Raw genomic sequence first — 27,139 nt, forward strand, 5'->3', positions numbered from 1 at the left:
TAAGATAAGACATATAATGTATTTGAAATCTCTTTTATAGTTCACGTTGTTTGGTCTTTCAGAGTATTTGTTTTCACCAAACCTTCATAATTGCTTTGGTATAATACAAATTGTATGTATTTAGTGAAATGGTTAATCCGAACCATATTTGGAGTATAAAATAATATTTTTTTGATATGAGAAGTAATATTTTTTTTACGAATTAAGTCAAATAACATATTTATCTTACAAAGTTGATATGTGAGACGATCTCATATGAATTTTATATATATTTGAATATCATAAGATTCATGGTAACCTATATATATGTGACAAATATCTAATACTTGTGTATGAGATTGGTAAAGACATGGATGCTTCCAAAACAAATTTGCACACCTCAAATTGTGAAAGCCTTTTGACTGACTTAGGGCACAACTAATCTTATCAAGGAATTTTTTTACTTAATTCATAATATTTGATTGTACATTTTTTCCGACAATGATTTTTTTCTAACCTAGACCAACAATATTTATAAGTTCAAAACAAAAATTTCAATTTCAAATATGTTAATATATTTTTTGAATTCTTGTATTTAAACCAGCTAAAAATTTCATAATTTTCACGCACATGTTAATTAAATGTAAGTCGAAGTCGTTCTTCTCGATTTTTTTTTGCAAAAAAAATAACTATTTCATATTTTAAATCAATAATTTAACAAAATCATAAAGCAATTAAACAATATTAATCTCTATTTAGATATATTAAATCAACTTTCAATAGCTAGCATTATTTTGAGGACTAGTATAAAAGTTAATGGGAATAAAATTTTAAGTGCATGGAGTGCAAAGCTAAACCAAAAACCATAATAATTCATGTCGTTTGGTATTTATATACAAGTCTCTCTTACTTGTGGGCGTTGCTACTCAAATTCCACTATCTCTCGATCTATCATCAACTTTCCTCTCTTCGATGCTCCCGATTCCGTGTTGGATTTGCTAACTGTATGTATTCATACCTCGGCGAGGCGTTGATCATTCATCTGAATTGTCCGATCATCGATTGACGAAGGTTTTGTGTTTCCGAATGTTTCTTTGTTGCTAAAAGCTGAATTTACCATGCGATTATATCACATCGATTTTTCTTCTTTTTTTGGGCCGAAGTTTCTACGTTTTTATCTGTAACAGTTGCTTAATTATTGGTCATGATTTCTGTGGAAAAAAAACATATTAACTAGTTTTTTTCCTCTTTGTAATTTTTTGATCATTGATGTTTTTTTAGCACGATCGTGGTATACAAAGTCGTTTGCTTTTGTTGTTAATACGTGCAGATTTGTTTTTCGGAGTTTTGTTGTGTTCTGTTTAATTGTCGGTTCATGTTTTTTCACGTGAAATTTGTGTGAATATGGTGGCGATGATTTAGTTAATAAAAGTAATTTCTGGCATTATTTGTTAGAATCTAATATTGGTCTATCTGTAGCCAGATACTGTTCTTTTTTTTAAAAAAAAAAAGCTATTTTTTCTCTTTGAAATTTGTTGCAAAATAATCTGTGTTTACTGAAATCGGTCATATTTGGTGCTTTGAGCTGTTTTGTATCTGATTCCTTGATTTCTTTGTCAGACATTTCCCGTAAATCGCGTGAACTATGGTAGTATTTATAGTTTCAGGGCATTTGGTTCGTGTAGATTTAGACGGTAACATATTTATCATTGAAGGCATGCTAGTGCTTATTAGCCGTCATTAAAATTGTATTTTTACCTTGACTGTATTTTTATCTTGAATTAAAAAAAGTAAATATACAATTTTCCCCACAATTGTTTATGGTGTATCATAAAAGTTTTTTTTTTTTATTACCCCTACTATGTGTTAATTTGGCGCCATCTGAATTTTATTATTAATCTTTGGTGGTATTTACCATTAAGTTGTCCACAAACTTCCACACGATCCTTAAATGCGATCAGGTCTCGAGTATATTATATCTTTGTTCCAGATGACGAGTTTAAATATAGTGGCAAAAACTTGTGTGAAACGGTCTCACGGGTCGTATTTGTGAGACGGACCTCTTATTTGAGTCATCCATGAAAAAATATTATTTTTTATGCTAAAAGTATTACTTTTTATTGTGAATATGAGTAGGATTGACTCGTCTCACAGATTAAGATCCGTGAGACGATCTCACGTGAGACCCACTCAAATATAGTGCCCCATTCTTTCCTGATGAAGTAAATGTTGGGCTTAGCTAATTGAAGTCCAAAGAGAAAAGAAGCAAAAGTAAAAAAAAAAGGGGCATTCCGAGAATTGAACTCGGGACCTCTCGCACCCTAAGCGAGAATCATACCACTAGACCAAATGCCCTTCAATGAAAAATCGTTAAATTTATTATATTATATTTACATAAATCTGTGATGTTGCTTGAATTCGATTCAATCAACTTTTATTATCTATCTGAACTATTTATTAAATAATATACTAACAAAATCGACACTTCTAAACAAGTGAACGACGATATTCTTTCGATTGGTTTGAAAAATAGGATTTTTTTTAAACTTTGTTAATTATTTTTTTAAGAAAATGACAAATGTTATTTTACAAATTTCTCATGAAAAATTATGACAAAAAAATATATTGATAATTTTATTTTATTTATTTACGTATATAACTAATCCCACATCATCCAACCACATACATTTATTTAGCCAATAGAAAAAAAATAATAAGCAATGGTATATTTATACGAAAAAATTAATATTCGGATTAATTTTGGAATATATTTGCGGAAATGTATCCAAATTATATATAATTGTAATTTAATTTCTAAAAAGAAAAGAAATAGCAAAAATGTATATATCAATATGAGTATTTTGATCATTTTTAGAAGAAGAAAAATTAATAAATCATTTTAAAATCATAATATCATCCATCTATATTATTTATCTTTATATCTTAAATTGTTATCACATTATTTATGGCATAAAAATTGTTATCACATTATTTATGGCATAAGATCATAAATTTTCACACCTAAGAAAGAAAAAAACTTGTGTGAAACGATCTCACGGGTCGTATTTGTGAGACATATAAGCTAAGAGTATTACTTTTTATTGTGAATATGGGTAGGATTGACCCGTCTTACAGATTAAGATCAGTGAGACGATCTCACATGAGACCCACTCCCTAGGAAAACCATATGCATACATATAATCGTCAATCAAATATATATTCGTACGTTAATCGTAATCACGTTTAACGATTTTTCAAAGAAAATATCAAAATATACATAACGTTTATTCCATACAATTTCAAAATAAGCATTTCAAGAAAACATACGTCCATAAATGATTAAAATGAAACCCAAACAATACCCAAATATTTGAAGTTTTAATTTAACAGATCCCAAACACAACCACATGTTACAAACTTAGTAGACAAACTAACAAGAACACAAGACACATGAAGCAATCCAACAGAAAGATACTAAGTATCACAATGTTTTCTATATTCGATTCGTATAAGACGCTCAACACAAATTTAGCCCAAACGCCCCATGGTCTGGCCACCCGGCGGAATCATGGCCAAGACCGGTCGAGTATTGAATCCAGGATGATGAAGCCTACGACGTACCTCACGACCTTCTTGACAAAGGGCACATGGATGGCAAAAGACGTGAGTAGCAAAATCGCAGGCCGTTTCACATTGCTCCCGATGAACCTCATCTTCCACAAAGCTTCCACAGCACCCACATGATCTGCTAAATGCCTCGCAGCTTCCCTATTGTTGTGCAATGTGTTTAGGGTAAGATAGAAATCTACCATAGACCAGACAACCAATTCAAGGCGAGGTCATTAATTTGATAGCAGGACAGGAAATCTAGCGTTGAACAAAAGGCATAGCAAATGATAATACTACAATTCAAGTATTTACAAAAGTTTAGGGCCGCGTTACTATTTCAATGTCATATATGCAACTCTACAGCACAATGAGGGAAAGTGCTGCGAACTTGTGTTGCCCATGGAATTCTGGAAGTCTTTCCTTGGCTCGTGATCGTGACACAACAATGGTAAAGTGAAGATGTAGCGCCCTAGGAAAGCGGTTTAATAAACAAATGAAATCGGCTTCCATTTATATCCTGCATCCGAACTAGTTTAGAAATTCGAAATCAATATTATCTGTCACGTGCTATAATCTCATTCGTCTAGTTGGATTTCTCGAGATAATTAAATTTGAAGTAGATTGGGTGGTCCATTTTAATTTCGGTCATTCCGAATTATCAATTCTTTAATAATTATTAATTAACAACTCTTTAAACATATCTTAATTAGTACTTCATTCCAAATAAAGATTCGGGTCATTAAAGAAGATACAGATGATAGGTATATAAACCAATAAATCTCGCCTTCCACACGTAAACCAGAAAATGCAAGACATATTTCTTCCATTTGCAGTGAAAGTTTATGAGGCATGAATCAAAAATTTTCTACATGCTTATCATAAACTGGGGGTGACTATCAAGTTTGGATCCGTATTAAAGAGTAAGACATTAAAATGCATGACAGTGATCCAGTTATCTGCTGTGAAACATGAATATAGAAAGGAGTGTATACATATTTTTTACTGTAAATCGTCATGCAAAGTAGAAACAATCGCATTCAATGGTAATTTCATTTGTTGCTCTAAAAACATGACAGCACTAAGGGATCAAAACAAGCTGTTCACGCGGAATGATGACTGAAAAGTATCAGACATATTTTACAGAAAAATAGCATGTCCGGATTCATGCCACCCTCAGCTAAACAAAATTAAAATTTTAATCACAATTCTTTAAATTTAAACCCCAAAATGCCTAAGATGGCCTGCATTCTTCCTCTCCCAATACAAAGTACTTTTCCACCAACGGTCACAAGTTAATTCATTGATATCCATATTTTGACTTACTTCAAGATAGCATATTGCAAGTTGCAACCATCGTAAATTTGGTAAAAAATAGATACAGAAAATAGCATTTGCAAAAATGCGTCTTTGATCGTTTAAAAGTTAAAGGCAAACAGCACAAGGGGAATAGCAATTTATATACATCTTCGGTCAAACTATGGCATGAAAATTTAAAAACAAAACCAACCTCTAGGTTAAATTTCCGTCGCATGGCAGTACGGGTGGGATAAGAGAACCAGGGTGCAAGGCAGTTCCCACCGAAAAATGAATTCCCAATTAGGTACAAAGCGGTGTATGGCAAGCAATGATTTGCAAAAGTACCGGGAGTGGATCCGAGTCTCTCAACATTGCTTCCATAGAGCAAGCAAGGGGCAATACTACCCAGCAAACCTACTCGATGCAGAATAATCAAACACTCATGAAGAATAGAAACAAAAAAATTGGGAAAGTTACGTTTTCCAGATGTAATGTCTAAACAACGCAATATGCTTTTGAAATCTTACTGAAATTCACTGGAAGCAATGAAGCAGTTGGACAAAACAAAGAGGAAGTAGCGAAATATGACCACAAACATGAATAATTTCAAGAAAAATTATGTTGCAGAAAGAACATGATCAAGAGAAGACACCAGATATTTGAATAGTTTGAAAGGATTAAATCCACCGGCGCATCATAAAAATACAATTTCTTCACCATCAAAACAGTAAGCAAGAACATATGAAGAAAACAGATAAAAAAAAAACAAGAAACTTCACAACTTTTTCAGAAGAAACAACGACCACTGTGCTGAATTGTCTTTGTATTCCAATTTACCTTAATTAGCAATTAAAGTTCAAAGGAGCATGAAGCATTTAGAGGGCACAAAGGCATTGGCTTTATGATCCTAAAGCATAGGTGGCTAGGTGCACCCTATGGGCGGACTTTTAAAGACCACAGAAACTCATTTGATACAACTAGGTTCAAGCATGATCCAACAAATCATGTTAGTTTTTCAGATATCCCCCTTTTCTATCCTTTGATGATACGTTTTCTTGATCATATCTTTCATTTTATTTACTATGTTACACATTTAAGAAACAAATTTTTTTCTGCCCAATCAACACAAGCAATTCGATTCCACTTAAGCCAATTTTTTTTGACTTTTTACCTTAAGCCAATCATCACCAACAAGGGAATGATCTGCAAACACGTGATTCAACAAGCCAAATATATAAAATAAATAAATCTTGATTTGTGCAGGACAATTATCAGGAAAGAATGACTCACAAACTTCAAGATCACTGCTACAAAACTCATCGGTTCTCCCAAGACAAGCGAAGATGCCGGAATCCCATTGGGACCTCTGCATATGGACCTCACCAACCGGAAGCCCATCAGCAGTCCAGCCAATCGACACCGCTGCAGGAGGATGAGCTGCACCGTTCTTGGCGGTGGGCTTCTTTTCATCCTTTGTAGCCTCGAATTCTTGGGGTTGCTTTGGAAGCAAAGGGTTTGATTCCTCAAAATTCGCCATTCGAATAACAAAATAACGCAGAAAAATGTCGAAATCTGAGTTGTGCGTCGTGGTAAATTAAGCGGTGAGATCAAGAAATTGTCTTCCTCGAAATGCTTATCTCGCCACGCGGTTGCTGCCTGCTGGCAATTATTAATTTATTTTTTTTTATTGATATATAATTTTTTAAATAAATTAATTAATAGTTTTCATTGGGTAAAGTGGGAAACAATAAAAAAAATATCTATGGGGTGTATTTTTTGGACATATACATTGTGTTATTAAAATTACTCGATGATAATTCGAGACATTTTTTTATTAAAATTAATTATTTCATTTTAAAACAATTATTTTAATCAAAATAACTCATAAATTATATTGTGAGAAGTGAAAATTTAAGTTATGTAAATTCCCAAAAGTTGATTGGTTCTATGATGCATAACAACTCGATTATAGATTGAAAATAAATAAATAAAATGACTTAGATGTAAATAATTTAAAATATGTTCAAATAAAGAATATCAAGTTGAGATAATTAAAGAAAAAGACACCTAAATAAATTAAAGAGAATTTGAAACGGTCAATCTCTTCTCCTTTTCTTTTTAGCATTGAAACNATAATGTTTTGATATCCTGCACACCTGCCGTCCACACTTATGTGAGCACTGATGAGGTGTCACTCACCCATTGGATGCACAATTTTTCTATATTTCATCACATCCAATGGGTGAGTGACACCTCATCGGCGCTCACATAAGTGTGAACAGTAGGTGCGCAAGATATTAAATCTGTATATATATATGTGTGTGTTAGGTTGAAGATTTGTCACATAAAATTTAACATATGAAACTGACTCACAATATTTTTGTGTAAAAAGTTATACTTATTGATGGATAAGGTCAAATAATACATTCATATCACAAAATTCATATGTATGAGTTTTTTTTTTTATAAAATAATTGTGATTTGGAATTGTTTTTATCAATAACATCTTTATTAATAGGTGTGACAACAACTATACATATTACATTGTTTATTATGAAATATAAAAACCAAAATGATTGCTAACTGATTACATCAAACTGTAGTCATAATTCTATCTATAAGTTACCTATTTAACTACAGAAACTCATGGCAATCTAAATATTTTAAAAATATCTAAATCTAAGGCAAAATACATATTAGTAGTTATAAACTCAATTAGTAGTAATTTGAAATAGAAAACTTAAATGAATCACATCAATCCTCCCTTCAAAAAAAGTGATTCACAGTTACTCGATCCTGATCAGCCTCGAAAATTCTTCTCCTGAAAAACAAGGTTTCATGAAGAGAAGATTTATTATAACAATCAAATAATGCTTATAAAGAATAAGTAAGGGTGATTTGCATCTTTTGTGCAATTCTTATAACAAATCATTTTCTAACCTTCAAATTAATCACACGATGTTAAAAAATCAAATATCCCAACATTTTCTCGTAACAAAATATTAATTTTCGAAGGAGAGATTTTACATGTTTTTGGACCTCTCGAACTCTCGACCCATGGTGAGCCATGCCTGCTATTGTGTCGACATTGGGCTGATCCGCAGCCAGATTTGGTGGCGGGAGATATGTGTGAGTCTCTGGGCCTCGATAATCAATATCATAAACGTCAGATTCCTTACTTTTCACTTGCAATTTCCCTGAGAAAAACACACACAACTCGCATTCATTTCCTAACAAATCCGAGTAACCCAATCAAGATTATGATTTCAAAGTACCCATAAATTCATATCACGAAAAAATCTACACTCTAAACACATAAAAAAAATATCATTATTTCGTTGGCTTATCACATCCAGATTCAGTCTACCATAAATTTCGACCCTATATATCGAGCAGAACTAATACATGCATTCATACGCACAGGACATCAAAACTTATGGAGACATCATAGTAAAAAGAATATGGAATGGGAGAAAACCTGCGGAGAAACTCGGTGCCACGACGATGATAAAGAGAAGCAGTGTTCCTATGAGTATAGCCTTAAACTCCATGTCCCAAGATATCGATGTAATGGATTAACTCCCCTTTCTTTTCTGTTTGTTTGTTTTGGGCGATTTTTTCGTAAAAGAAAGCCCGAGTTTATGTATGCAGAAATATGAATGATATTTGAGAGAATTCGGAAAGCGAGAGCATCACCATCTGCACAGCAATATATTGCTAGGACCTGATTGGGATGTGTCTGGGTGTGGTGACATTTATATAGTGTGAGATCTGCACTTTCATCATTCAGTGTTTAGGTGTGGCGAAAGAATGGAAAGATAACGGATGTATTATATATTTGGTCAAATATTTTTTAATAAAAAAATTATTATATGATTGGTATTTATACTTACAGAGAAGATGATTATTTATTAATGCATAACCATTTAGCACGAAATATGAGATTCAATATCCTTTGATACCTCATAAGAGCCCGGGTCATGGTATCATAAGAGCCCGGGTCATAAATGACCCGAGATATTATATTGATAGCCCAAATTAGAGTTAATATCCAGGATGATTTCCTCAGAAACTGGGCAGGTGAATGCTCGGGACATCTTCTACCCGGATTACCAGACGTCCAGGCTATCATGCAAACTCCCTGGAACTCTCTACCCGGGCTACCTCGAGAAATGTACTTCACTCGAGTGTATCAGTATGAGCTACTTTATTTTTGGCAATCATTGCTATCAGGACCACAGGGGTTGACGTGTCAGAATAACTTGTCAGAAACAGGGTATTAGCAGCCATCTTACCATACTTAACAGGTGGGCACTGAAAACAAGGTAATCATTGAGATTTCCTCCTATAAATAGCATGTATGCATCTCATTTAAAGGATTCTGGAATTTTGCATCTGAAAACATTCACATATATTTTCACATATATTGCTCGAATTCTTCATCTTCAACCTGCTGACTTAAGTATTGGAGTGGTCACGCCGGACACCCCTCCGACGCCCATTCACGAGTTCATTCTCTTGTTCACATGTCATAGTTATAGAAGTCATCTCACATAAAAATATCTCCATCCTAGATATCTTCTTCCTTGCTCATTTTCCCTAAAAACTCAAATCATCATCATCCGATGGATTGACTCGATTCAGCTCACCCGATTCTCCTGGATCATCCTTGTATCATCCTGACGATTGATTCATTCATGATCAAAGCAGTGCCTTATACATGCATGCATGTTGTCCTGTGAATAATAATATATTATTTTCAACCAATCCATATATATATTTAATACATACGAGACGAAGGTCTGAACAAATTTTAAACCTCGTTTTAAAAATTATATATATAATATTCTTTATATATTCGCAAGAATATTGTGACTGGGATGGTGTACCCATTGTCGTTATGGGCAAACTGTGGACATTCCCATGTGTGTATTATTGAAAATGTTTTAGTTATACATCCCATTCACGGGACCATCGTTTTGGCTGGAGTTCACTACACAATAATCTAACATTTTATGCATGTCCTTATTGTATATAGTATAATAATATAAATATCGTGAATTCCCCAACTTTTTCTGCATAATCATCATTTCGTCACGTTATATATGTTCCCATATTTCTTCATCATTCTGAGAAATTCATGATTTTTATCAATTTTTTGTAAGTTTGTAATAATACATTCTCATTTCTTGGGTTTGTTTTTTTTTTTTTGGAATGTGGGAATTTTTCTTTAATGCACTTCTGAGTGATGATCAAGTTTGGCGTCATCATTCATTAATCTTTTTGTGACCATTTGTAGTTGGGAAATTTAATGCAATGCTGGGAGAGGACTAAGGATTTATTGGGGATGAGACGTTGTTTTCCCATAGGCTTGGATGGCATGAATAGCCTGTGAATAAGGTCGACGCGTGAATTTATTAACATATATTTCAATTTACTTTGGAGTACAATGCTGGATTTTTCAAAAATTCTATCTTAAATTTGAATTTGTTATGGTTCAATGTCTTCGAGTGCTGCTAGTTGCAACTAGTCAATGGGGAAAATTTAAATTTTACCCCAACTTCATATATACTGAAACTGATATTTCATATTTGATTCCCATGATAAAATTATTTAATAAAACTCGAAGTGGTAAGGGTAGACATAATATTTCAAAAAAAGAGTGAAAATTTATATCCTTCCTGGTACGACCACCATGCTGCGTCTCTCTATCTATCAATTCTTACTATTCAAGATATAACAAAATGTGTAGCTCCGTGGTTGATACGTCACGCGGTACATCTTGGACCTTAGATTGCATGTTACGACATTTATGAAACACACGAAACATAGAGACAGAATTGGTGTAATAGGATTCTCCAATATTTCCCCGCAAAGTATCAACAATAAGTCGTCGAATGACTCTAGTCTTTTTCACAATTACTAAGGTGCCCAATTTGTAAAGGCATTGATTGGGTGGGTGTGTCAGTTTTAAATGATGGGCCTCTTTTTTTTTAATTAATAAATGGTCCACTTTTTAGTTGTTATATTTTAAATTATGGTTCTGAATGTTCATTCTTAGAGACGATCATTTTCATAAACACTTCATTTTGTAAATCTTTACTTCATATTCTGTTAGTATGGAATCTACGCGCATTCATTCGGGTCTAAGTTGGCGAGTTAATCAATCAAGGTTCAAGCTCGAGTTTAGTCCGACTCGAATAAATTGAACTTTGGGAAGGAAAAAAAGATTCGAGTTTTTAGCACGATTTCACTCGTGTAAAACCGGTTTGGATTGGAACACTGCCGGGTTTTATAATAAACTTAACCGGTTTGGGTTTAATTGAAGCGGGTTTTATAGTTTCGTTAATTTGCTTTGCACCTCAAGTTTACGAATGTGTCACCGTGTCGGTTAGATTTAGGGCTCCGATGGTTTGTAAAGTCGACGTGTTTTAGTGGGCTTAGATTGGGCTTGATTTGAAAATTATATCCACCAAAGCCCAGTCAAGCACACCGAAGAGCATCGGTGCTGAGTCGAGCTTTGCGTTCCAAATGAATAAAAAAAAAAATTTCTTAAGGAGGTTTTTTACATTCAGGGAGTTTAATGGAAAAAAAGATTTTCTTAAGTCGTAGAATAGCTCGATTGTGTATGATTTTGGCTCGAGCCAAATCTTTTTTTGGCTATTCTACGACTTAAGAAAAATCTTTAAAAGTTGCCCAAACGTCCAAACGAGGCCCACAGATCTTGCCCATTCGATCAATGTGTGACAATGAATATTCGGAGTACGTATACTATGATTATTTATAAATTAATTAATTTATTTTTGAAATATATGTATGGGTGGTTTCATAATTGTTTTTAAAGTAGAATGAAATGACAAATCGGCAACCCCTAATAATTAAACTTCATATCGCCAATAAAGTCAAGGGCTCAATTAAATCTTTGTAATAACTTGTAATTAAATGCGATCAGAATTCATAGCATATTAAGATAACCATGAGTCCTATATGAAGTTGATGGGATATATAAATCAAGTCACAAAAAAATAACTCTTATCGTATAAGAAAAGTAGAAAACCCTACTCCGTTTTAAAAAAGTTATTATAATTCGATAGCTTTACGTTAATTAACTCGTCTCTTATTGAGACAAATATCGAATGCGAACCTAAATGATATACTTGTGAATACAAGAATCACTACAGCTCAATCAAAAGACAAAACAAGAAATACGAACAACACATCGATTTAACGTGGTCAGAAATATGTCTACTACACCGACAAACATCACCTAATCAAATTTATTGAACACAGAACAACATAAATGGTGAATTACAAGTTTACAAAAATGATCTCAATTTTTACAAACGATACAACTCAAGTATTCAACTCCATCATGTGTGAGTCAATGCTTTGAGACAATATATATTCACAAAGGTTTCTTTTTTATTTCATAAAATTAACTCGAGAATTTTGAAATTAGTGTTTAATCTCGTGATAACAATAGATATTCGTTAATCGAAACTAAATGAACAAAACAAAAATTTATTGATTTTAATTTAAAATAATCTTTCAATTAGAAGAGACCCTTATGCAACTTAGTTTAAATTTTTAGTGGGTTCAATTTTTATTTTTATTTTTATTACAAAGAGGGTCATTTTAACAAATACATTAATTATACAATAAATTGCGTGTAATTATATAAGCTAAAGATATATATTGGAGTTGGGGGACGCTGTCAAGTGTACCGACTAATATGATACAGGGGTGTAAAAATGCGATACGATCCGTCAACTCGACACGACCCAACACGAAAAAAATCAGGTTCGGGTTGAGATTTTTCGGGTCGGGTTCGGTTTGAGTGGGTTCGTGTTAGTGGCATGTTAAACGAGTTTCGGGTTGGGTCGCGGGTTGACCCGAAAACTTTTTTTTTTGAAAATTTTACCTATATTTTTATATATTGTATGTTTGAACAAAATTTATTGTATATTTATACGATAAATTTTCATCATTTAATATTTATTTGTATTTTTTTTATTTTTTTAATAATTGTTTATTTGATTTAGTAAATATACTTTTAATTTTCTACAATTAAACTTTCAAATTTAAATCGAAAATTTTGTTATTATGTGTTTAAATTAAAATATTACTATTATTTTTTTATTTTTTCGAATTTTTTTCATTAATTTTTTTAAAAAAATAAAAAAATTCGGGTTAAGTGGGTTAGACGGGTTCGTGTTCGGGTTGGGAGTTTTCGGGTTGCTTCGGGTTCGGGTTGTGTTCAGGTCGGGAAAAAAAATAAAAAAATTTCGCGGGTTGACCCGAAACCCGACCTGATTGACACCCCTAATATGATACATCAACTATCATTGTAACATATTATATAAAAATAAAATACACCCAATGTTCATATTTAAATTTAAAATATGTCCATTTTCAATTATCTTTTGCTTCATACAATTACCTTGAAATGCATAGTAAAAAAACCACGATTAGTATATTAATTACTCTGATTATGCCCCTGATTTTCTCTGCCTCCACAGAGTTGCTTCTGGATCAAGCCTTGTCCCTGTTCTTGCAGGTTCCGATTTACATCTTGTGAGAAGTAATGGGTGCAGGGAGTTTCCTGGAATTTCCTCTGAGTCATGCTCAATACTCGCCGAGTTTTCCGATTCCTTTACGCTTTCTAGACTATTTTCGTATCCGGGCTCCTTCAGTTCCTCCGATTTTGCCTCATTCTGTGGCTCGTTTTCGTATCCTTTTTCAGGTAACGGAGAGCTCCAAAATCTGCCACCCAGTGAAGAAGATCTGTAAGGCGCAGATCTACACCTTGTCAAGATTAAAGCATTTTTTGGTGGAGAGGATGGAGATTCAAGAAAATCCCTCTTAAATTCTTGCACCCCAGCTCCGAAATATTCGTAATATTCGCTTTTCTGATCAGAATAAGTCCTGAAGGAATCCTCCGCGGCGTCGACTTTCTTGCAGTAGCCAGACCTGAAAAACAAGCCCCACTTGCAGAAAACCCTTCTGAATGACCTCTTTCCGCAGCATGATAGCGTGAAATTCTTTTCACCGAAAAGGGCTTTCTTGACCCACCACCAGGAGCGGCGGCTAACCGCGGCTCCGAGGGGTTTCTCGGCCTTCGACACGGCTGAGCGGCGGACTCGAACTTGGCCAATGCAGGTGACTTTCGGGGAAGATGGTTCCTGAATATTTTCACCAACACCAGCATCAATTTTCCTGCTGCGCGTGTAGAAGATGGGGCTTGTGCGCGATCTTCCTCGGCTTCTGCTCCCCACATTGCTCCTCAAGAATTTCAGCAACGGCGGCGGAAATTTGTCTGTCCTGCTCGGACTTGATATCGGCTTCGATAAAGCTAGCATCTTTCTACACGAAGCACGATCGAATTCTACGCTAAAACTTGTGATATTTGCTCGGATTTTTGTATGTAATTATTTGTGTTTTCACTGTTTGTATGCGTCTTTTGTTTCTTTGCGAGTATTTGTGTGTGGCTCGTGTGGTGTTGACTAAAGGTGGGGGATGCTTCAGGCGGGGGCCTCGCAAATCAAAATTTTCGATTCACTCGAGTTAATTATTTAAAAATTATATAAAGGTGCAGAGACCACACTACATCGACCATTTGGCCATCTGACTGGGTTCATTCATGTCACATAATATATATACACACACATATATAATTTGGATAAGTTGTCGGTGTTTATATGTATTTGTAATTATATGTATTTGTAATTGAGATGATACTCATCTAATGAAAGTGTAATTTTGATATGATTTATCATATTTAATATATGAGTATCACTTCAACGACGGAGAAAAGAAAAAACACATTTGATATAGCTGGAATCGAAGTTTGGTTTCTTATTTTTTTACCTTTTACACTTTTTTTGTTGTTTTGTGAGTTTACGACATGACATCATCATGTTACCTTAATGTAAGTTGTTTGTATTCACACTTTCACTAAGGTGCAAGAGTTTTATTATAATTGCACGGATGGGTGAAGCATAATTTAATATATTTATCAATCATTTAATAGAAGAGGATATTACATTAATTTTCTAAGTATGTTTGAGTCTATGTAGTTTCATTCTTATGTATTATCTAATTTAAGTTTCAGTCATGTATTTTTCAAATAGTAGTTGTAATTTTTCATCTGAACTTGATGCGATAATGTATACGTGAGCATTACGTTGGCATCAAATTAGGTTCACCTCGAAAAAAAACCATAATTACAAATTATGTTCACCTCGGAAAAAAAAACCATAATTACAAAAGAAACAAATAAAAAAAAAATCTAAAACTTTGATTTTCCCCTTAATTTGTAAAGACTGGGGTTAAATAATATTTGAATTAAGTTTGATTATTTTAATTTAACACTGATTTGATTTAATTTAGTGTCAAAACCACCAATTATTATTATTTAAAAAAAATAAAAACTTCCAACTCTAGTGATCTACACAAAAACTCTTGTAAGACGGTCTCACGGACCAATTTCGTGGGTCGAATATCTTATTTGAGTCATCTATGAAAAAGTATTACTTATTATGCTAAGAGTATTACTCTTTATTGTGAATATCGGTAGGATTGACCTGTCTCACAGATAAAAATTCATGAGACTATCTCACATTAAACTTATTCAGTGATCTATTAGGGTTTTGTCATTTTTTAATGATGATAATAATAGTAATAGTAATTATAAATATTTTAAAACTTAGTGCGTAGGGTTAACAGTCAAATTAGTATCCAATTTGGTGGTTGCCAGTCAAACAAAAAGACATTTGGGATGCACGTGGGGGCAAATATATTATGTTTGAAGAAGTGATTTAAAAGGATTTTTAAGTTTTAATACTCAAATATCTTGAAAATATAATACAGAGAAATATGATTATTTAAAATATCTTAGGTTCATTTAAAAACTCGAAAAACTCATTGTTGGGTATATAGATATGTACGGTGGGTGGATGACATATCAAAACTAATTATAGTTGTTATAAACGAGGGAAAAAAATAAGTAGGATTTGAAATATGGTTTGATTCAAATTCTATAAAAATTTTAATAATGTTTATTAAATCAATTTTTAAATTGAATCAAAGATGAGATGAAATGACAAGTTTATTCCGTTCATATGATTGGTGTCAAACAAGATGAGAAATAAGTGGAATGAAATTATTTTTAACAACAAAATCATATTTTAATTAAAAATTAAAATAATAGTTGCTTAAAAGTTGTCATTATTATTATTAAATGATAGTTACTATTAATTACCATAAATTTATTTTCATTTTATAATTATTATAAATATTAATTTTTATTGTTCTCAATATTATTAATGTTTATTTATATATTTTTGAATTATTTATCGCTAGCGTTTTATTATTGTTGTTGAGTTTTTGTTGCTAAATACTAATTTGTTTATAATTGTTTTTTTATTATGACAAATATTAAATGACTAGCATCATCATCATCATTATTTATTATGTTATTATTAATTTTTATATATTTATTTGTTATCATTAAATAATAATAATAATTATGATTATACTTAATCATATTTTGTATTCATATTGATTTATTTCTATTTCAAATATTTATTTATTATTAAATTATTATTATTATTATTATTATTATTATTAATTAGAAATAAATGATAAATATTTTATTATAATATCATTTGAAAAAATAAAATGAGAAAATATAGTTAATTAAGAATGTTTGGAAGATGAGAATAGGTAAACTCAAACCAAATGGTAAGAATGATTTTTCTCATATTCATGCGAATAAGCATTCCCATAGAAATGTACCAAGTATGAGAATAAGGTCGAGGATGAGTATTTCGTTCCCATCTAATTATCCTGCACTGTGTGCAAAATTTATTCCAAATTTCGTCGCATAGGTTCTATCTTCCCAATAACATCATAAAATTGGAATAAAACTTAAAACTTAGGTTAAACTCGTACGATATATGTTGGATTGGCTTCGTTTGCTCGTAATCTAGGATGATTCCACGTTGATTTGAATAAGAAAACCAACGCCAAGTTTCTTTCTCCATATTTCTTGAAATCCTCGTTTTTAAATCTTTAAAATCGTGTTTCAGCTGACGAAACAAAGACATGGTTTGATGACTAGGACGCCTGCCTTGTTTCACTACAGGCACTGAGGCGCCTTATGTAGCTAGGCACCTCTCATATCTTTTCACGATCGTTGAGACACCGCGTTCTCTGATCTAAAACTAACGCTTCGATATTTAAAATTACATGAATTTCGAGTCTTCTATCAATTCTATGTCATGTGCAATAAAACATGTGATTTCATCATTCATCGTCATTTAAATATTATAGGTGATGTAAAAATTAACAGTTAGCATTGATTACATAATAAAAATATTAAAAGATATAAATATTGTAAATAATTTGTATGGACAACTTAACATTACAAATAAACCTTTAAGTTCCGTTTGATACATGTGATGAGATAAGTAAATGATTAGTAATTAGAGTGATTAAAAAATGAGAGATATGGATTAATAATATGATGAGATAAATAACATGGTGTTTGGTATAATTTTAAAACGATAGATTAAGTTTGTAAATTTTATTGTAATGACCAAAATGCCTCAAGTGCTAATTAAATATACATTCTTAAAATAATTAGATAGATAATTAAATATTTATAATTATAATTTACATTTATTTAAATATATTAATTAGAAATAAATTTGTAAATACGTATTTACTTTAATAATTAAAATAGCAATAGNAGATACATAAATTACAAATTTGCCCACAAAAAAATCGACAATAGAGATCTAGAATTTTTATTAGAAAATAAATAAAATTAAAAAAAAGAGAAAAAAATAATTAAAAATCAATATTAAAAATGAGATAAAATACAAAATCATATTAATTTTTATTAAAAAATAAATTATCAGATAAATACATAATCTATAATTTAAAATTTTACAAAAAATTTATTTATTAACAGTTGAACATATAATTTTGAAAACACTGCTACAAATATGATTTTATATACCAAATTTTTATCAATACTAGTTTAAGATATTTTTGTTTCAACAAAAAAAAATAAAAATTATCATATTCATTAAAATCTTATCAAACAAAACATACTCTATCACAACACATTATATATCTTTACCTTGAGTTTTGTCATCAATCCAATTAGTTAGAGTTTGTGTCTTATGAGACGGTCTCACGAATCTTGAGAGCACATCATATATATTTGCCTTGAGTTTTTTTTATGAGTTGAATTACAATGACTGAATTAAGTATCCAACTTGAGATCACATTTCAAAAAATATGAGATCGAGTTAATTTCATTGTCCTTTCCTTTTCTATTTAAGTAAATTCTCAGCCTTAAATCTTTTTTTTTTTTTTGGCTCAAAAAGGATAATAATAATAATAATAATAATAATATCCCAACTGAGCGGTGCTCTAGCTAAAACCCTAATTCCCAGCAGGCATTCGATACATCATAAAATACCGAGAAGCCATCAAATTTATACCTCCGAAACAATATAATATATATAAAAAGAAATCGACCTTTGCTGCAGAGTCTTGAACTATATTGCCATAAATTCTCTAAAAAAATTTAATGGAAAAGGACGGCTCTTTTCTGTTCTCCGGCATCAAGTTCAATCGCCAGAAATTTTCCGGTGATTTTGCTAGATTCAAGGTATTAATTAATTGTGCAGATTCAAGGAAACACGGCATTTTGTGAATTTTAATTGATTGTGGCTTGCAGGTTTTCTTGAATCCGTAGCTCTTTAATATGTGAACTTTTCTCGAATTTAGTTATTTTTTCTTATTTGGTGCAACTCTGAATAGGTGAAAAAAGAGGATGATGGTATTGTAGAGAAGCCTAAGTTGATTGAAAATGGGGATATTACCACGGAAGAAGGCACGAAATCACGTGCTGAAAAGAAGAGAAAAAGAAAAGCAGTAGTTTCAGGTATTTTTCTTTTCTTTCCCCCTGTTTTATTGGTGGTAATGGAAATGAAACAAACTAATTTAGAAGTCCTTCTGTTTGAGAGGTGATATTGTTTCACTGTTTTGGAGTAAATACTGGTAATTGATTACGTGAGGTAGAATATAGTGCAAATTTCGAAAGCATATAACCAATGGTGTAAAGATAGATTTTATGGATATTTGAGCTGTTGTAATTTGGTATTGGGTAAGGACATGTGAAGCTTGGTTTCACGGTCTAATTTTGTTTTTCCATTTAATTGGTTTTTAGATCCAGTTGAAGGCTTCAACGTGTTTAAACGTTCCAAATTGAAAGCTGAAGATGAAATAGGTGACGGGAATGAAGCGGAAATTCTACTCAGAAAGAAAGAGTATCATCGTCGATTGGAGGTTCTCTATCATACACTAGTATTTATTTATTCATGGGTTCTATCATATGTTCATACATATACGAAAATCATAGTTGCATAGGACTGAAATATCTTGATATTATTTTTTTGCTAGAAACTTTTGTATTTTTTCAATATGCGAAGGCAGGTGAAATTAACACAATCTTTTGCTTGTGGTGTTTTAGAGGGACGCTCTTTTTCGGAAGAAGCATAATATTCATGTTTCTGGGAGAAATATTCCATCGCCACTTCAGACGAGCTTCACGGAGTTGCGATCAAGGTAAGAAAAGATTCATTTGTTATTACTCGATAGAATTTTCCTTCTGTTTCGATTTTTTGATTTGTGTATTACTGCCATAATATATTGGTTTCATTTCCTAGTTCTTTAAACATATCCATGCATCTAAATTAGATTGTTGAACTGTGGGTCAGGTTGGATACAGAAGCACTTGGTTTAGAAAGAGTTTTTTATCATCAGAAAAAGAAGATGTTTCGTGTTTAGATAAAATACTACTGAGAGAGTTTTTCTTTTTTACTTTGATGTTGAAACTCTAAAAGCAACATTTTTTTTACTTCTTTCTTTCCAATTGTTCTTTCAATTCAAGTTTTCTTTCCAAACATGGTTTTTCTGTTTTTTTTTTAAATCTTGTTTCTCCGTCCGAACACTCTTAATATTAGGATATGAAGGTAAAAAAACGAGGCCGTAAACTCACCTTCTGAAGGTTTAAAATCACCGTTTGCTCTTAAAATGATCATCAGACAATCTTCTGTCTGAAAGAAATAAAACAAAGAGTTATGTGAGATCCGGCTGTTTAAGAACTGGGGTACTTCAAAATTTCAAATATTGCACTCTTATATTAAGAGCCTTCTTATAATGAGCTGACCTTTTAATCAACAAGGAGTATAGTTTGTTATACTTGCTCAATTGAATAAATAGTTCCTCCATTTTAAAACGAAAAACTTTGGAATCAATACCACTGACCAACCCAAAATAAGTTGTCGAAGCAAGTGCATTTACCTTGGAAAATATGTTGGGCTGAGTAGCTGCTGTATTTTGATTGTCGAATATAGTAATAGAGATGTCTCTACATTTAAGGGGGTACAGCGTTTCTTTAAAATTATATTTTTTAAAAAGTTGTGAAAGGGTTGGAAATTTGGAATACCTGACCTTGCATCTTTGCCAAGCAATCACCTAAACAATACAGTAATTAGACCTTTAATGCCACCCAAAGAACATCACCAAAATTAATATATGATCGCTGCATTAAATTAATCATAGGTAGTTGCTATATTGTGTATGAAAGGACTTGATTTTATTTTTTAAACCGAGACGATAGTTGCAGAGCCAGAGATGTGGCCGTCGAGTATTCAAGATGTGTCTTTTTTCATCAATGTATGTTGACAGAACGAAATTTGTTCAGTTATCAACTGCTTCATGTTGTTTTTCACCGTATTTCTTTGCCAAATTATTTAGACGAAGAGTTAGTGGAAACTTCTTCTGTGCAGGTATAATTGCAAATCATACCTACTGCGCAATTTGGCTGATCTGGGTTTTGAAGAACCAACACCCATCCAAAGGCAGGCTATTCCAGTCATATTACATGTACGATCTTTTATTTGGGTTGTTGCTTCTTCTTTATTTTTTTGGGCTCGACTGGCTATCATACGTCTTGGAATTATGAGCTTCCATTGTTTATCCAAATGTTACTCTGATGTTCGTGTGTATTCCATTATTATTATTTTTTTTAATGATTTTATTTTTCTACTGTTTTCCAGGGAAGGGAGTGTTTCGCTTGTGCTCCTACTGGTTCTGGAAAAACTTTTGCATTTGTGTGCCCAATACTTATGAAACTTCAGGTATGCAAACGTTAGGTTTTTATGTGTTGTAAATTTTATTTCGAAAAATTCTACTTAGCAATCTCTTGTCATCAGCATGCTTCAAAGGATGGTGTTCGGGCAGTGATTATTTGCCCCACTCGTGAATTGGCTGCTCAGACAGCGAGAGAATGCAAGAAGTTGTCCAGAGGAAAGAAGTTTAAAATTAAATTAATGACCAAACAGCTCACTAAAAGTGCTGATTTTTCAAAATTGCCCTGTGATATTCTCATATCTACACCTTTTCGGGTGCAGTTTGCTATTCGCAAAAGAAAACTTGATTTGAGCAAGTAAGATCTCTATTCTGTAATTGTTGTTTGTGTCAGGTCTTAATGTCTAGGCTTCTCCAAACTGCCAAAGTTTGTGATAGAAATATGGAAATATTTATTTGGTCCAAATTTATAGCACCTTCTCACCTTAAACTGAAAACTATTGAAAATTGATAGCGTCTAATTTGTGTTAATATGCGGCCAAATGTATTGTACTTAAGCGTTTCTGTGAAGCCTAATATGTCTTTTATCTGTTGTTACTTGAGTGGATAACTAGAAATACTTGAATCTTGAACATGTGTGCGCTAGCTGATTCTTTTCGTTCTGAACCTGAATATAAACTTTCTAGTTTTGGGCCAGTAGGAACTGGAATTCCTATTTCACCTCTGATTTTGAGAAATATCTTAAGATTGTTCAATTGTTTTTCTTTTTGTTGTATCCAGGGTTGAGTTTCTCGTCTTGGATGAATCTGATAAGCTTTTTGAGTTAGGCTTGGTTGAGCAGGTTGATGCAGTGGTCAAAGCATGCTCAAATCCTTCCATTGTACGCTCATTGTTCAGTGCTACTTTACCTGATACTGTTGAAGAGCTTGCACGCACGATTATGCATGATGCTGTCCGTGTTATCATTGGCAGAAAGTAAGAATTGATACTTTGGGAGATATATCATGTATTTATCCTGAGCTGGCTGCCGCACTTGTGGAGAAACATATGTCAAATTTATCATCTCATGTTGATAAAAAATAATTTTGTTGTGGCTGAATTGATACTTCTCAAATGTTTGAACAGAAACTCTGCTTCTGAATCAATCAATCAAAAGCTCATATTTGTAGGAAGTGAAGAGGGCAAGCTTCTTGCTCTCCGTCAGAGCTTTGCAGAGGTATAAATATTACATCCTAGTTGGCCAATTTCCTCGGTTTTCCTTATTTCTCTCTATAAAAGCTAATCTACAAGTGTGTTTTTGATATATTACTGTAATTGGAGAGTAAAAACGAGGCTTCATCATTTGAGATGACCCAAAGTATTTGATGCAGAGTTTGAACCCACCTGTGTTAATTTTTGTCCAAAACAAAGAACGAGCTAAGGAACTATATGACGAGCTGAAATATGATGATGTTCGAGCTGATGTCATACATGCCGATCTTTCTGAAATACAGGTATATTGTTTAATGAGTGGTGGAGATGTTTGAATTTTTTGCTTCAGAATTTCCATGACAGTAATCAATATATGCAGAGAGAAAGTGCAGTTGACAACTTTCGGGCAGGAAAAACGTGGGTTTTGATTGCCACCGATGTTATTGCCCGTGGAATGGACTTTAAAGGCGTCAACTGTGTGATCAACTATGATTTTCCAGATTCGGCCGCCGCATACATTCACAGGATTGGTACGTTAAATGTTGAATGCCCAGTTCTTTTTTTTCATCTCATGTCCTCGTTTTTCCTAAAAGAAGGTATTTCGATGGCATCAATTGTGCCAACCGTCTTGTCCTCTTTGACCGTATAAGTCCCACAACGATCAAAAGTGGTGCTTGAACTGTCATATAATTTAGAAGACTTGATTAACGCCATCACTATCAGCAATAGTTTTGGGTACAATGGTAGTTGTTCAATCCTATAATTGGTGTGCTAGCCAAGGGTACATGTTCGGCCTCATTAATTGCAATTTAGTTCAATTGTAGGAGACGGGTGGTATCAATCGGTCCACTTTCTTGTTTGGCTATTAATTACATTGAAATCTATCTTAAGTACCCTATTTGTATTCTGTTCAAGTTATTCCTTGTGTTTTACCAAGTTTTCTGACCTTTCATAAAGGTCGTTCGGGTAGGGCTGGGAGACACGGAGAGGCGATAACCTTGTACACCGAAGCCGATGTTCCATTCTTAAGGAACGTAGCTAATGTCATGACAGCTTCTGGGTGTGAAGTCCCGGCTTGGATAACTTCTTTACAGAAGAAAAAATGGAGGAAACATAGGCCTCAAAGGGAATCAATTTCTACCAAACCTGAAGATGAGGAGTAATATATGATCGCTTTGGTGCAATCACAGCTTACACATTTATCCCAGTTCTGAAACATATGTCAAAGGCAAGTGTTTATTTTTCTTTCTTCTGAAATGGTTCTTTTCTCTGCATGTAAGAATTTATTTATATCAATGGATTCCTTTGCCGTCGACATTTTTTATTTCCTAGCCAGCATTTTTATATATAATCTGCATTTTTGTGAAATTCAACAAGAAGCATATGTTTCGCACACAAAATTCATATTTCATATGGCACAAAAAAAATTAAATGTCTGATATTTATTTTTGTGTATATTATTTCGTTAATTGTGTTCGTCTAGCCTTTTTTTTTTCTGGACGATAGTGACTAGTTCTCGTGATTATAATTAAATCAGTTAATTCCTTTGTTCATATTCTTAATAAATAGTTTTAAAAAATTATGTGAATGACTATAACATAGTCAAAACTAAAATGAAGGATCATTTTTTAAGTGAAGTCCATCAAATCTAGCATGTAACATATAATTTCTCGAAGGACTAGTTGTAAGAATCGTAAAATAATTACTGAATAAATTCAGGCAACAATATTTTTCATTAATTTCCAAAACCTAAACCTGAATCTATTAGAATAACCCAAAATTTAGCGAATCTAAAGTTAGTAGATATAAATCACATTAAACTTGGTGGTTCAAAAGTTAAAATATGATTTATTGCAAATCCATAATTTATGAGTAGATTTAAATGAGAAACTCACAAAGTAATGATCAAGGAAAATAATTATAAGGTAATTGATTTTTTTTTTTCACAATTATAAAAAATCAGCTAAATCCACAAATTTACATGCATTTAAATACAAATTATACATAATTTTTGATTTTTTTATTCATTAGAAATATCTCTAACATTGAAAATTGATAAAAATTCATCCAAATGGCCTCTTTAACATTATGCCCCAGTAAGTTGCAACACTGAAACTCTGTTACTCTTTCCATGTTTGTATATCAATATTTTGGAATTAAAGTGAAAAGTAGCATTCGTGTACAAAACACCTCTCTTTCTTACTATAAGGGCAGAAAAGCTTTCTACGCTCAAGAAAACAAAAGGAGTGCTTTCATCTCGACTCTTGTTGTACATATCAACCATCTCGAAAACAGATGAGAAGGGAAGAAAATTCCATGATCCATTTTAAGAATCAGAACATCCCTGTCGCTTATACCAAAGAGAAGTAATGTTTCATACAGAAGCAGTATCTGCCTCATCCCGGATTTCGTCCTGGTTGATGGGAGCTTTATCTTCAATATCAAGTGGACCTTGCGGAATACCAAAAAGGGTCGATAATATTTCCCGATGGCAATAATCACAGAGGACGAAATAAGAGAAGTGACCCTCTTCCGGAAGTCTATGAACACTGGCATTTGGTAGCACGCGTGCTATGTAATCAGTTATTGATGGCGGAACCACCATATCATCCATTCCCTGCCAAAAAAGAGAACGATAAGTTAAGGTTATGTTTGAACTCAAATACAAAAGTACTATGAAACAGATACGGACCTGCCATATGTGAATCGGGCCAGGAAATCCTGTTAATTCACATTCGGGTAGTCCATACATGAATTGCAGCCAAGGGAGGAGGCCTTTTCTTTGACATTTTCGCTGTGCTTGAAGTTCTGTTAGGCTAAAACCCCAGTTCGAAACTTGCAGCACAGCTTCTTCCACGAAAGGTTTTGTGTTACCTTGGCGGATTGATTCTTCAACATTTCTGTGCCAGATTTCTTCGAAGGCAAGTTTTTCAGCGATACTTTTATCCTGGACAAACAAAAGAGTATATTTATGGGTTCCATCCATGAAGGCCTACTTCCACGACACAATGTCTTAAAGGCTAAAAGTCGTCTTCATAAAATCAAACGTTCTTGTGGAATATACTATTAGTTTTTAACGTTGTTCTACGGAGCCGATACAAGGGTCATAAAGAACTGGTTTTCAAGTAATCCAGTTCATTTACTATATGCGACATGACTTACCTTCTTTCCAAGTGACACAGATAACCATTTATCTATTCGTCCATGCTTCCCCGAGAGAAATGTTTGACGGTAAAAGTAACTGAGGGCCTTTGGAAACCTTCGAGCCAGATAATACAACAATCTTCTTCTCCGTGTCCAATTTTCCCATGTTCTCGACTTCTCTTCTTTAGTCATGCTCTGCTCATATGGATTCACCAAAGGCGCAAACATGGCAGCTCCTGTGGTCAAAACAATAATTTCAATAAAAAAAATTATACTAGGAAAATACGACAAGATTATTTATGTATCAGTATCCTGCAACATTTTTACCAGAAATTTTATCTGGAATATATTTTAAAGCAGCCCAAGCATGCAACGAGCCACTCAAGTATCCCACAACCCAGAATTTGCCTTTTACTCCCACCGAATCTGCCAATTGCGACATATCCAGAGCCGAGGAATTAAGATTTCGAGTAGTATGAGGATCACTCTCTCCAAAACCAGGAAGATCATAACTAATGACCCTTACACCGAATTCTTCCAGCAACGACTCTTTCATACCAGGTATACCTGTCATTTCATTGTTCAAATAGTCCATATAATATTTCATTTTTGTTCAATAATTTACAGAAGCCTAGTACCTGCAAGTCGAGAAGAAAGGAAACTGTGCGGGATTATAACGGTAAATCTAGCTTTATCGGCCTGAACACCCGTCTGATGATATGCTATATATCTACCATCCGATAGCAATATACGCGCAGCACTAGGTGGATGTATAGAAACTTTCTTCATTGTCGAAACGTAACTTTCATATCTACTATTTACATTCAGGACTGCAAAGATTTAGACAAAGAAAATGCTTGGAGAACTAGTAATGAATGAATGTCAGACTCAAAATTTACAATGGAAGTCCAATGGTACAGAATTTCCTTTGCTCGTATCCCTATTCCTTCCAAACCCATGAACATTAAAGATTCACAGTTATTGTTCGCTTGGAACAACAAATTTATCCAGTAGTAACTCGGCGAAAATTAATACGATCATCACAGAGAGCTAAATCATGAGATAATTTCAAATTTACCAGCAAGAGCAAGAATGAAAACGAAGAAAAACACCGCCCACACGTGCAGCGGGTGGCGATCCTCCGGCAGGAAGCCATTCAAAAACCTCAGTCTCTCCGAAACCTCAGTCAGCGGTCCTCTGATTCTCTTCACAGCGTAAGAATCCTCAGTCAGCACCGTCTGCCGCACAACATCCCTTAACCCTCTCCCCAGTTCCACCACCATCTCTCCCCACGCCTCCACGAAACCCTTGATTTGATCCTTCAACCTCTCCCTTCCCCCAGCCGTCGTGACCTCCTCCTCCTCCTCCTCTGCCGCAGCTCTGACTGACTCACCGGGGAATCTTATACCCGAGTCTTCCACTAAGCTCGCCAGATCATCTCTCCACGACTTCAAATCCGCCGAAACCTCCATAAACCAATGCTATTACAAAAATCTTTATCAGCAAAATGAGTGATTTACCAAATTTTGAGCATTAATGAGGAAATAAAGCGGAAGCGGTGATGAATGAGCTAGGGAGCAAAGGCGCAGTGGTGGTGTGGATAAAATAAGAAAAAGATTTAGACTTTATTAAAGGCATTCTTCATCAGATGACACACTTTTCCCTGTCAACTTCTCATCCACGTTATCAATAGCGTACTTTTCCCATCATCAAGATTATATCACAAGCAACTGAACCCGGCATTATCAAT

The 27,139-nt window shown here is 33.4% G+C and overlaps 5 protein-coding genes and 1 non-coding gene across 7 annotated transcripts; 1 reads left to right on the plus strand and 5 right to left on the minus strand.

Annotated features, from left to right (window-relative positions):
* Positions 1-2,262: 2,262 nt before the first annotated feature.
* On the minus strand, positions 2,263-2,334 carry TRNAP-AGG (transfer RNA proline (anticodon AGG)). The gene has a single exon. It is a non-coding gene; the product is annotated as a tRNA-Pro (tRNA).
* A 956-nt stretch (positions 2,335-3,290) lies between these two features.
* LOC140986153 (cell number regulator 8-like) lies at positions 3,291-6,550 on the minus strand. The gene is made up of 3 exons (XM_073454196.1): positions 6,175-6,550; positions 5,096-5,298; positions 3,291-3,747 (listed from the first exon to the last, which is right to left on the minus strand). The coding sequence occupies exons 1-3, from the start codon at positions 6,419-6,421 to the stop codon at positions 3,508-3,510; spliced, it is 690 nt and encodes a 229-aa protein (XP_073310297.1). The 5' UTR covers positions 6,422-6,550; the 3' UTR covers positions 3,291-3,507.
* A 981-nt stretch (positions 6,551-7,531) lies between these two features.
* LOC140964336 (uncharacterized) lies at positions 7,532-8,672 on the minus strand. The gene is made up of 3 exons (XM_073424055.1): positions 8,363-8,672; positions 7,912-8,081; positions 7,532-7,705 (listed from the first exon to the last, which is right to left on the minus strand). Exons 1-3 carry the CDS (start codon positions 8,433-8,435, stop codon positions 7,685-7,687), a joined length of 264 nt encoding a protein of 87 aa, XP_073280156.1. The 5' UTR covers positions 8,436-8,672; the 3' UTR covers positions 7,532-7,684.
* Positions 8,673-13,373: 4,701 nt separating this feature from the next.
* LOC140972657 (uncharacterized) lies at positions 13,374-14,243 on the minus strand. Its single transcript, XM_073435038.1, has one exon. The coding sequence runs from the start codon at positions 14,241-14,243 to the stop codon at positions 13,374-13,376; it is 870 nt and encodes a 289-aa protein (XP_073291139.1).
* A 4,073-nt stretch (positions 14,244-18,316) lies between these two features.
* LOC140986159 (DEAD-box ATP-dependent RNA helicase 57) lies at positions 18,317-23,569 on the plus strand. The gene is made up of 12 exons (XM_073454210.1): positions 18,317-18,568; positions 18,721-18,844; positions 19,130-19,248; positions 19,433-19,527; positions 20,754-20,850; positions 21,024-21,104; positions 21,180-21,412; positions 21,835-22,029; positions 22,180-22,270; positions 22,425-22,547; positions 22,625-22,775; positions 23,203-23,569. Exons 1-12 carry the CDS (start codon positions 18,488-18,490, stop codon positions 23,406-23,408), a joined length of 1,596 nt encoding a protein of 531 aa, XP_073310311.1. The 5' UTR covers positions 18,317-18,487; the 3' UTR covers positions 23,409-23,569.
* Positions 23,570-24,379: 810 nt separating this feature from the next.
* LOC140986166 (uncharacterized) lies at positions 24,380-27,120 on the minus strand. 2 transcript variants are annotated; one of them, XM_073454219.1, is made up of 6 exons: positions 26,468-27,118; positions 26,028-26,219; positions 25,717-25,956; positions 25,408-25,625; positions 24,938-25,192; positions 24,380-24,862 (listed from the first exon to the last, which is right to left on the minus strand). In XM_073454219.1, exons 1-6 carry the CDS (start codon positions 26,859-26,861, stop codon positions 24,620-24,622), a joined length of 1,542 nt encoding a protein of 513 aa, XP_073310320.1. In that variant the 5' UTR covers positions 26,862-27,118; the 3' UTR covers positions 24,380-24,619. The 2 variants fall into 2 exon arrangements, with proteins under 2 accessions (XP_073310320.1, XP_073310329.1); XM_073454228.1 differs by lacking the exon at positions 26,028-26,219 and having other exon boundaries at positions 26,468-27,120.
* Positions 27,121-27,139: the final 19 nt, after the last annotated feature.

The sequence above is a fragment of the Primulina huaijiensis genome, chromosome 1, assembly GCF_012295235.1.
Source record: "Primulina huaijiensis isolate GDHJ02 chromosome 1, ASM1229523v2, whole genome shotgun sequence".
Classification (NCBI taxonomy): Eukaryota; Viridiplantae; Streptophyta; class Magnoliopsida; order Lamiales; family Gesneriaceae; genus Primulina; species Primulina huaijiensis.